This window comes from Microtus pennsylvanicus, chromosome 1 (genome assembly GCF_037038515.1).
Source record: "Microtus pennsylvanicus isolate mMicPen1 chromosome 1, mMicPen1.hap1, whole genome shotgun sequence".
NCBI lineage: Eukaryota > Metazoa > Chordata > Mammalia > Rodentia > Cricetidae > Microtus > Microtus pennsylvanicus.
In genome coordinates this window covers 221600403-221612322 of record NC_134579.1, presented here as the reverse complement: position 1 = coordinate 221612322, position 11920 = coordinate 221600403, and the positions used below count along the sequence as shown (strand labels likewise).

At 37.2% G+C, this 11920-nt stretch overlaps 2 protein-coding genes across 2 annotated transcripts; both read right to left on the bottom strand.

Annotated features, from left to right (window-relative positions):
* Positions 1-4213: 4213 nt before the first annotated feature.
* Positions 4214-5137, bottom strand: LOC142842637 (olfactory receptor 5M5-like). Its single transcript, XM_075959326.1, has one exon. It carries the CDS (start codon positions 5135-5137, stop codon positions 4214-4216), a length of 924 nt encoding a protein of 307 aa, XP_075815441.1.
* A 5844-nt stretch (positions 5138-10981) lies between these two features.
* Positions 10982-11920, bottom strand: LOC142842636 (olfactory receptor 5M5-like). The gene has a single exon (XM_075959325.1). It carries the CDS (start codon positions 11918-11920, stop codon positions 10982-10984), a length of 939 nt encoding a protein of 312 aa, XP_075815440.1.

Genomic DNA, 11920 nt, shown 5'->3' with positions numbered 1-11920 from the left:
TGCTCCCGAGAGGAGAGCTGTCGAGTCTGACCTCACTTCTTCTTCCTCCCAGCGTTTTGTTCTATTTACTCCTCCCACCTATCTTCTAACCAATGAAATGGGCCAAGGCAGTTCCTTTATTAGCCAATGACCTTCCTCCATCATAAGTTGTTTATGGATAATCATTGATAATAGTAAAGCTTGTAGTCATGTTAGTTAGATTTTCTAGATATGTAGGGATATATTTCAGTTAAATAGGCATTCTTCATATCTTTCAAAGACTACAGAATATGGCATTTAATGTTTTAATAATATAGGGCTTTTCATGACAATGAGACATGTCTGCTCCTGGCAGCACCAATCTACTTCAAGAGGAAGATGGGCATTGAAGAGGCTCCTTATGGAGTTGATAGCCATTTGGGCAAAAAACTGCTCTTGCCTGGACTGATGCATGACTGGACACAGAGAACCTACAGAGAGAGGACTGCTGAACTTGCCAAAAGGTGAGATGGTCTTTCGGGGTTCCTGACTCATGAAAGAGTCTGCGAGACATTCTGCAGGACACAGCAGAAAGTGACTGAACTGTCTTTGGAATTTCCTGCTTGATGAAAATGTCTGCTGGATACTATGGGCCTGAAGGCTGAAGATGGATGCCCCAACGGTACAAAAGAACTTTGGGTGACTGTCCAGGCAGCGAGATATCTCTGTCATTTATAGAGTTTGAAGTTTCTTATTTCTTGTTTACTTAGGTAATATTATATCCTTCTGGAGTCTTTGATGGAATTGAAAAATAGATAGTTAGGTATAGTTTTCCTTAGTTATGATAAAAGATAAAGTAGATGTAAATATTGTAACTGTAATTCTTGTTTGATAGCTGTTTTGTTATATGTAATCTTACTATGTTAAAGTGAAAGCCTTGCTTTTTTGTTTAAACAGAAAAAGGGGAAATGATGGGGGGAGAGTCTTCTGTTTTGTGTTAATTTCCTTGGTTAAATAAAGAAACTGCCTTGGCCCTTCAATGGGACAGAAAATTAGGAAGGTGGAGTAGACAGAACAGAATGCTAAAAGAAAGAAGCAGATTCAAGCAGTTGCCATGATTCTCCCACTCCAGACAGACACAGGTTAAGTTATTTCCTGATAAGCCAGTTCGTGGTGTTACACACATTATTAGAAATGGGTTAGATCAATTGTAAGAGCTAGTCAATAAGAGGCTGGAACTAATGGGCCAGGCAGTGTTCACAAGAATACAGTTTCCGTATAATTATTTTGGGACATAATCTAGCCGGGTGGCAGGAAGCAGCCCCGCCGCTCTTATTACAACATCATTTGCTGCTTTTTTGGCCAGAGTTAGAAAGCAGCCACTTTAACTCTTCTACCCTGACTAATTAAGTGTTGCTCTGTGAAAAAAGGTGTTTAGGTAGTGTTTGCGCCTAATTCGCGGCCTTAGAAGGGAACCTTGCTGTTCCAGAATCCCCTTCACTGTGTGTCTACAGTAATGTTCTTCCACAAAAACTCATGTGGCAGTTTCTCTACTCAAGGAGGCCTTACTCAAATGTTATTTCCACTGAGAGCTGGAACATATTTAGACTTACATAATTTAATTTGTCACTTGGTTCTCATATTATCGAGAACGTGGAAATATGCAATGATACTTTAAGAATAGAATGGATACATGTGTCCTGTCTAGTATTGGCATAGAATATATCAATGCAAACATGTTATTTGAGTCAATATGGATATACCTAACAATGCTAGTTAAAAGGGAAATAGTTTGCAGAAGCACAGAGGAATTTCATCTCCATCAAGGTTTATAATTCTACAGATAGATAAACACCTAACCACTGAGAAAACTCTAATAGTGATAAGATACATTAAGTTACAAGATGCATTTTTCTGAGAAAAAAATATTTTAGTATCAAAATATATTAAATCAGTTTGATATCATGTAACAATTTGGGAGTTATAACAAGGGGCTCATTACCATATTTTCTTCTTTGGTTGAGGTTGAAAATTGTTCCTCTAAACAAATAATCAATAAATACGTAAAATTAATAATACATGTAATACAAACTTTATTGCATTTTTGAAGAAAGCCAACTCCTGATAAGACCAAAGAAAGAACCAATAAAATAAATATATTTGATAATATGCAAAATAAAAGGTATTTTTAAAATATATGACAAAAAATGAGTTAAAATGGAGAATATGTGTGTGTATAACTAAGTAGCAAGAAAATTATAATACTTTAAGATAAAAATCTCAAGTAAATTTAACAATATAGAAATATAATAGTTGGTAAACAGACAATACAATGCATTAGGCTTTATCACAAAAGAAACTAGAACAAGCAATGAGTAGTCTAACCTGTGATCATAAGATCAGAATTACAGAGATGCACAGGAAGACCATTCATTGATAAGGTTAAAACATCAATCGAAGCTAGCTATTCACAAAGAACATGCAAGGGCTCTGTACCTGTCTTGGCAGAAATGAGGATGTTCTCAAGAGACAATTCTGTTCCTCTCTTCGCTATCACACTACAGAAACAATGGATCCCCACTACCACCACCACTGGAATACTCTAAAAATCTCATGCTGGATAAAGGAAAATCCTGAGAATATGGTGCCCAATAAAGGGGAGCTTATTCCCCTAGAACTGATTGGGAACTTGTCAATTCATTTCGCAGGAAAGACTAGACCTGAGACATTGGAGATTGACAGGACCACAGAGCACTTTGGCCAAGACTTTATAATTATGCGTAATTCCTGCCTTGTATTTAAATCTAATACTTAGGATCACTACGATGGACTTGGGCTGTCACTGGACACTTTTCCTCTTCTTCTAAATGTGGCCTTATTGAATAAATAATTTTTGCCTTTGTTTTCTCTGCTTCTCACTGTTAACTGTGTTTTCAGTTGGGCTACTGAGGATGAGTCCCAAAGCCTGGCGTATAAGAGCTGCCAGGATCATGAGGCACAAACACCTTCCATAACTCTAATAAAGGAATGGAGATGTTGCAAATTGAGTGTGGTGATGGTTTGTTTGTGCTCTAACAAATAAAGCTTGCCTGAAGATCAGAGGGTGCATCTAGCCACTAGTTAACATTATAGGCCAGGTAGTGAGGGCACACACCTTTGTTCCCAGCACTTGGGGCCTCATGCCTTTGATCCCAGTACATATGCGTGAGCCATCCACCTTTTATCCTAGCACTAGGGAAGTAGAAACAGGAATATAAGGCAGGAAGAGACAGGATCTCAGCCATTCTTTCTGAGGATTTTGCAGAGGTAAGAACTCTAATGGGTGGCTGCTCTGCTTCTGTGATTTTTCAGCTTTTACCCCAATATCTGTCTGTAGGATTTTATTATTTGACCATTTCAAAGCTAGCTACAATTGACAGTCATATGCAACTATAAAAAGCACAAAGCACAGTCAACAAAAAAATATACATTTCAAATAAACATCCATATGCAATGATGTCATTAGTTCAGCATTGTCAGTTGAAAGACACATTTTCAAGAAATAATATGATGAGTTATATATCCAATATTAATACATTTTATTGCCTTACAATATGTATTAAAAATAAACAAACAAAACTTCTCTCTATGGATAAAAAAAATCTGCAAAGACTGAGGGTTCACTGAAGGTGGCGCCAGGATTTATCCCTACTGCTTGTACTGACTCTTTGGAACCCATTCTCTTTGGATGGGGACCTTGCTCGGCATGGTTATAGTGGGGAGGGCTTGGGTCCTTCATTGGAGCAATGTGCCTTACTCTCTCTGGGGAGTGGATGGAAGTTGGCGGGGGAAGGTGGAGGAAATGGAAAGAAAGGAGAAAGTGAAAACTGGGATTGGTATGTAAAATGAAAAAAGATAGTTTGTTTCCTTTTGAAATAGAAAAGAAAAAATCTTCAAAAAATGGTAGCTATCACGGCATTCAATAATTATATAATTTACCTCTATAAGTCAGTGTGGGTATTATGGATACAATAATCTTTATTGATTAAAATAAGCTCTGTCCCTTCTCCAGTTTTGAAATTATGATTCTACAAAAAAAATCACCAAACTTACACTTTAATTCCCAGCTAATGAATAAAAACTAACTAGTAAATTCTACACATGAATTCAGAAATAAAAATTTTAAGCAGTGGCAGAAGGTTTGTTTATTTAAAACACTTTGTCAGTTAATAAGAATGTTTTATATACCTGTAAGCCTGTCAACTTCACTCAGCAATTATTTCTGTATAAATTTTCTTATCGCATTTTTCACATCTTTGTTCCTCAGACTATAGATGAATGGATTTAACATAGGACTTACAAAGATATAAAAAACAGCCGCGATTTTCCCTTGTTCTACAGATGTCTCTGAAGGGGGCCTGAGGTGCATGCAGAACAATGTTCCAAAAAAGATGGTCACAGCTGTCAGATGGGATCCACAAGTGGAGAAGGCCTTGCGCCTCCCCTCCGCGGAGCGGATTCGCAGGATGGCTGTAAAGATGAAGACATAGGAGATGAGGATGATGGTGAGGGAGCAGGTGAGGTTGGATCCGGCCACCACAAACATGGCGGTTTTCTTCACATAAGTGTCTGAGCAAGCAAGGACCATGAGAGGGGGATCTGCACAGTAGAAGTGATTGATCTCATTGGGTCCACAGAAAGTCAAACGAAGCATCAGGATTGTCTGTATCAGACCATTAACAAAGCCGTAAATGTACTGTACAGCTACAAGAGAGAAGCAGACACCTCTGGACATTTTGCTAGTGTATAACAAGGGCTTGCAGATTGCCACATAGCGGTCGTAAGCCATCACTGCAAGCATGTAATAATCTGTGATCACAAAGGAGATAAAAAAGTGGAACTGAATAATACAGCCAATAAAAGAAATGCTCTTTCTCTTGGATAAAAAGTTAACCAGCATCTGAGGGGCAACTGTGGTGGCATAACAGAGATCCACAAAGGAGAGGTGGCTGAGGAAAAAGTACATGGGGGTGTGAAGCTTAGTGTCACTTCTGATTAAGAATATCATGCTCACGTTGCCAACCACTGTGATGAGGTAGATGATTAGGAAGACCACAAAGAGCATAGACTGCAGCTCTTCTCTGTCTGTCAGTCCTAGGAAAATAAACTCAGTCACAGCTGTGTAGTTTTTCTTTAACATTTTGCTTATTTGGCTCCAAACAAGGTCTAAAGAGGAAAAAATTTAAAGCTCATAAATATTGTACATGAAGCATATCATCATTCTGCATGATCCTGAACCCTCTTTTTTCAAACTTGTAAATGCACATGGCAGAAAAATGAGCCAGTGCACTGGAGAAATAGCTCAGAGGTTAACAACCCTTTTTGCTCTTGTAGAAGATTGGATTCAGTTCCCAGTATCCATCTGGAACTTGAGGACCAGAGACGACACTGCCCTCCTCTGACCTCTGCAGTCACAAGGTACACACATGCTGACAAACTACTGATATACATGAAATTAAATAAGCAAATCTAAAACAAATTAAAATTAAGCAGCTTAGGGATGTATGGTTAATGTTTAAAATTCTATCAAATTCATATAGAACTCTGTGTGTGTGCAATTTTTCTCCATATTTTCTCTGTTTTCCTTAAACATGGTTTTCCTCCCCCAAAACAATTTTTGCCTAAAATGATGTTTTTCTCCAAATATACTTTAAGATTTCCTTTTACAAATGTTAGCCTTTGAAACTTAAATAATTTTCCCTAGCTAATTCAGCTGGGGGATTAAACTGAAGCATGACACATATCCATATAAGCATAAGGTCTCTCTACTTACTCTTCTGATCCCAAGATATCTTCCAAGCTGATCCCTCATTCTTCAGCTGAAGTTCCTCATCCCAAATAGCTTACCTCACAAAGCTGTCATACCAACAAAACTCTTAGTTAATAAATAAAAATAAAATTAGTATCTGCTTTTTTGTTCATGCAGAAAAATAATTGTTTTGGGAGAGAAGGCACAAGTCAATATTAAATATTTATGTACACAAAATATTCATACATAAATGTATATGGCATACATGAGAGAATTAAATTCTATACATAGACCTGTGTATGTAGATGTACATGTGCATACATTGGTTGGTGTCATGTGTTTGTGAGGGGCATTGAAAATTTAGTGCTAGAATGGTAGGGGAGAGTGAAAACATGCTGAGAAACAATTCCTCAGACCATAATGATTTGCTACATCTTTATCTCAGTCTAAGACTCATAGAAAGTTTCAATCAATGCTAAAACATATATTCTACACAGGTTTCCAAAAGCATGATGAAACAATGATCATGTTATGAACCTACCTGAGATAATACTGCAGGCATTACTGCAGAAATAAAGAGCTCCAGGATATTATACCATGGACCCTTGCACTCTCCTTTGATGCCATAGGGCCACACATAACAGGGTTGTTACCCCACTCTTTCATGACAAGCACAACACCACGGACAGAAAGAAGCTGTGTAGCACTCCGTATAGCCTTCTTGCCCTTTGTTATTCTACAAATAAAGAGTCAAGTTTTCTTGGATAGGGTATTAAAATACAAAAGAAAAGTCATAATTGGTAAATGAATACCTGCTCTGAGAAATATAGACGATCATAAGTAGTGATATTGCTAAGTCATTAAAGTAGAATTCAGGTAAACGCTTATTTTGTCTGTTAAAATGTGTACCTCTAGATATTAAAATTGAGAAATAATGATCGCTGCTCCTACCTGTGAAAGGAGAATGACTTTGCAATGGCAGCACCAATGTAAAGTCGCTGAGTAGTTTATAAGAACAAGCTCTCACAGAACCAATTCCCTATGGTTCAATTACCACTTAGAAAAAATAGTTTGGATTATGAAAAAGCCCCAGCTTCCTGTTCAAAATCCCTAAATCCATTGAGAGCAATTTTTCCCACTCTTCACAGTCATCAAAGATACAAATCTTCCAAGAATGGGGAACCAAAGGACTCTTTTCTTATTTAGTTTGTGCTAAGGATCCTTATTTTTAATTGTTTTTCTTTATATGTATATACTAATTATATACTGCTGATAGGGGCCCCAGGATGAAGCCCCCACTTTTATCTAATACTAAGTGGTCAGTCCTGAAATCATATACATAAAAACCACTCAGCAGGTTTGTATATTTATATTTATATATTCACATATAACAACAATAAAAATCAGAGTATTAATTTGAAAAGGAGTAATAGGGCAGAGAGAGGGTTGAAAAGAGGAAAAGAAAGAGTAGAAATTTATTTATTTATTATTATTTGTTCTTTATATAGAACCTTGGCTATAGCTCTGCTTAGCCTGAAGCTTCCTGTGTAAACCAGACAGGCCTAGAGACTTAAATCTTCTTGCTTCTTCTTAGAGTGCTGGCTGGGTTTAAGGCATATATTATCACACCTGACCTTAATTATATTTTAATTAAAATAAAGATTATTATATAAGTAAAATAAATATTTTAAAATATAAAACATTTTGAAATATTGACTGACTATTTTGGAGTCTAGAAAGTGATGAAGGTTCAGTCAACTTACCTTGAACTGGCTGTTTACCCATTTTGAACCTCTCATCTGGCTTTTTTAATAGAAATAACAATTACTACTCGTGTATTCTCAGATATAGCCAGTCAGATGAGACGACTCCCTCTTTGTTCCAGTTGTATTCTCTTTTATTGTCATATTTCTAACTATTTCCCCAATCTGGAGTTATAGACTTACATGTAATTAAGTTGGTGTTCAGTAAACTAAAGCTGACTTTGACTAATGGGAGGTAGAGGGAAATGTCAGAGGCAGGGTAAGAAAAGTACCTATATACCATTCTCATCCACTTCTTGTCTTGAGAATGATAAGGTTTCCTTGTCCATATAAGAACTCCTTCTTTAACATGTCTTGTGGAAGGCAGCAGCTTAAGTTGTTTATTCTGGCTCCAGCTCTCAATGGCTTTGGAGCAGGAACACCGTTCTTTCTCCAGGACCTCAAAGTGGGGATTTTTTTTCTGTCATAAGCCTCTTTTGCTTCATTTTCATTAAGGTCAGCTTTTAAGATTACATTTGTTCTTATTCATCATTAGATTCTTTTAAGCTCAGAAAATAGAGCAGAACCTTGCTTTAGTGTTATAATGAGACCTCTTGTTGGTTCCTGGCTGCTCAGCCCCAAAATAATGACACAGAAACCATATTATTTAAATCCCTGCTTAGCCCATTAGCTCTAGCTTCTTATTTGCTAACTCTTACATCTTAACTTAACCCAGCTTCATTAATCTGTACATCAGCATGAGGTCATGACCTACCAGCAAAGTTTCAGCATGTCTGTCTCCAGCAGTGGTTCCATGACGTCTCTAAACCCCTTCTTCTTTCTGCAAGCATTCAGTTTATTTTTCCCCACCTAGCTCTGTTCCCCTATAGCTCTGCTATATGCCCAAAGTCAGTTCCTTTATTAACCAATGATACTCACAGCATACAGAAGGGAATCCCACATCACCTTGGTGCTGTATCTCCAATCTAGACCAGAGTGACAACATCTTAGGAATTCAATACAATGGGATAAAAATAACCACAATAACTATTTTATATTTTGTTAATGTTTGAAGTGTTTCTGGTTTGCCAGTGTTAAAGGTTAGAAGGATTAATGAATCACCCTCCATCTGGGTCTTGATACAATTGCTCAATTGAGAGTCACATGATACTCAAATATTAAAATTACTGGCAATATAGTAGGCAAATGCGTGTTTGACTATGTTGCTTGCTTGAGAATTATTTTCTTTTCTGTCCCTTTGTATGTACATAACATAGGTATGACAGAACACATATTTAGCACCCAGTATCAAGTCCTACAATCCTCTGTGAAGGCAGGAATGCAATATGAAGAAACCAAGTGGTATTGGCAAGATTACAATTTGGCAAAGCATTAACAACACATGTTAAATGTACAGAAGTTCATATATTTTAGACCCAAATCAGTGGCACCTTTGCAGAGATACATATTTATAATTGCATGAAGCATGTCAGCAGTATTTCATATCAACAGGAAAGCACAAATACACAATTGTTTCTTCAGGACAGATGCACACGTTGTGAATATATGGTATATGTACAGGGACTGTAGGAATGAAAAGTGCACCTAAATGAATTACTATGTGTAAGTCTAACTATGTTAGTGAAAATACAATTGCAAAAGAGAAATGACCAATTTCCTTCTATGAAGTTTGAAATCTAGCAAAACCATGGCATACTAACCGATGAATATACAAACAGCTATCTACTGAGGTAGTTATACAGAGGGTCTAGAAACTTTCAAGTATTTGCTGCAGGAATGAGGACAGAAACAGAACCAATGAGGGAGAACTTCTATTTCAAATATCAGAAATAACTGTGACATCGTAAGAAAATCTTATAGAAATGACTTGAATTTACAAGGGAAAATATTATATTATATTTTTGTCTGTTAGTGAACTGCAAATAGTTTGTTTCAAAATAAACAAATGCCATCTTAAAATAATTAAGCGTTATAGGTGGATATCACCTTAATTGTATGTGGACTGCAATTCTCTAAGGACAGACAATACAGTAAGTTGAAATATGAGATTTTTGAACATGCAAAGTAGCAACATGTTGGGCTGGAAAGATGACTCAGAAGTTAGTGCACTGACTCTCTTCTGAGGACCTGAATTCCGTTCTCATTACCCACCTAGTAGCCAGCTGTAAACTCCAATTCATGTAATTCCTCATTCTTTTCTGGCCTGAACAGGAAGTACATAAACCTGATTCTCAAACACAAATGAAAGCAAAAAACTACAAGAAATGAAATCTTAAATATATATGTGAAAATTTCAACAATATGACAAAAATATACAATGGAAAGCCTATGCCTTTACATAAAAAAGTATTTAAATATATAGGTAGGAGAAATAGTTTAATAATTGATAATACTAAATGGATAGAAAAATATAAACACTATAATATTAAAATAGGCAAAGGATGGGAACATGTCACAAAAAAAACAAAATTGACACACAAATGTGACAGTTAAAATATAATGAGTTTTATGCACAAAATAACTGCACATTAATATGGCTAAGAATTTAATTAATTTAAATTAAATTATTATTTATTTGCAAACACTAGGCAATGCTAACAAAAGGGTAGAAGAGCAGAGGCACACTGCTCAATAACATTCCCTGCTAAGGGAAATTTGGCATTTCCATCAAGATCGTATGTACAAAGATTACATCAGATTAATAAATTTATTTGAAAGCTCTATCTTGCAGTAATAATCACAGCCATATCTCTGAAAATTTTATGAGTTAACATCTAAAATTTAAAAATGTAAGAATTGACCTACTGTGGTGGGCAACTTTCTGGAAAATACTTTAAAGGACACACACACCTATGAATAAAGGAAGCTACTGCTGCAGCATTAGTCAATTCTACCTTTGATAACAGATCTACCATGTTACAGATTTACTTTACAGAACATGGGCAATATCTCCAGTCCAGTTTTAGAATTCGTTTTTATTCATTCAGGATAGTATGTAGCAACTACCTTACAAAACAGAATACACTACTGTAATTTATATCATTTCTGAGAGACATAAATTTTTTTTTAATGGAACAAACATTGATTGTTTATTTTGATTTATTGTTGAAGGACCTAAATTAATGCACAAGAAAGCACAGCACTGTTAAACACAACCCATCTGCATAGACTTTTCTCCACAGCTGTTGGGATCCCTGAGTGTTTCCTCACATTAAGCATATGCTCCTTCTATGAAGAAGGTAAATCTGATGCTGGAGAGGAGAGCGGGAGAACGTTGTCCACCCCCAGGAGCTCCATTCAGCTGTTCACATGCTTGCTCGTCACTTAATGAGGGCTTGCAGAGGCTCCACAGTGTGAGAGAGGTTAAAGAAAAAGAGACATATAAACTGAGAGACAGAAATTAAAATTCATCAGTGTCAGAAAGTTACTCAGGAATTGTTTTAGAGAGCAAAGGGCTTGAACACCTCTCAACTTACTTCATGAGCACTCCCTTCTTGACAACTTTCCTGATGGCTCTTTTCACATCTTTGTTTCTCAGGCTGTAGATCAAGGGGTTTAACATCGGACTTACAAAAATATAAAAGACAGCCACAATTTTCCCCTGCTCAACAGACTTCTCAGAAGGAGGCCTGAGATACATACAAAACAAGGTCCCATAGAAAACGGTGACAGCCACCAGATGGGATCCACAAGTGGAGAAGGCCTTGCGCCTCCCCTCCGCGGAGCGGATTCGCAGGATGGCTGTAAAGATGAAGACATAGGAGATGAGGATGATGGTGAGGGAGCAGGTGAGGTTCGATCCGGCCACCACAAACATGGCCGTTTCCTTCACATAGGTGTCCGAGCAAGCAAGGACCATGAGAGGAGGGTCTGCACAGTAGAAGTGATTGATTTCGTTGGGTCCACAAAAAGTCAAACGAAGCATCAAGATTGTTTGTGCCAGACCATTTGCAAAGCCATAAATGTACGGGGCAGCTACAAGAGAGAGGCAGACACCTCTGGACATTTTGCTAGTGTATAACAAGGGCTTGCAGATTGCCACGTAGCGGTCATAAGCCATCACTGTGAGCATATAGTAATCCGTGATCACCAGGGCAATAAAAAAGTGAAACTGTATGAAGCAGCCAACAAAGGAAATGGTTTTTCTCTTGGATAAAAAATGAACCAACATCTGAGGAGTGACATTGGTGGCATAACAGAGATCTACAAAGGAGAGGTGGCTGAGGAAAAAGTACATGGGGGTGTGAAGGCTGGTGTCACTTCTGATTAAGAATATCATGCTCACGTTGCCAACCACTGTGATGAGGTAGATGATTAGGAAAACCACAAAGAGCACAGGCTGCAACTCTGCTTGATCAGTCAATCCCAGCAAAATAAACTCAGTCACTGTTGTATAGTTTTTCTTTAACAT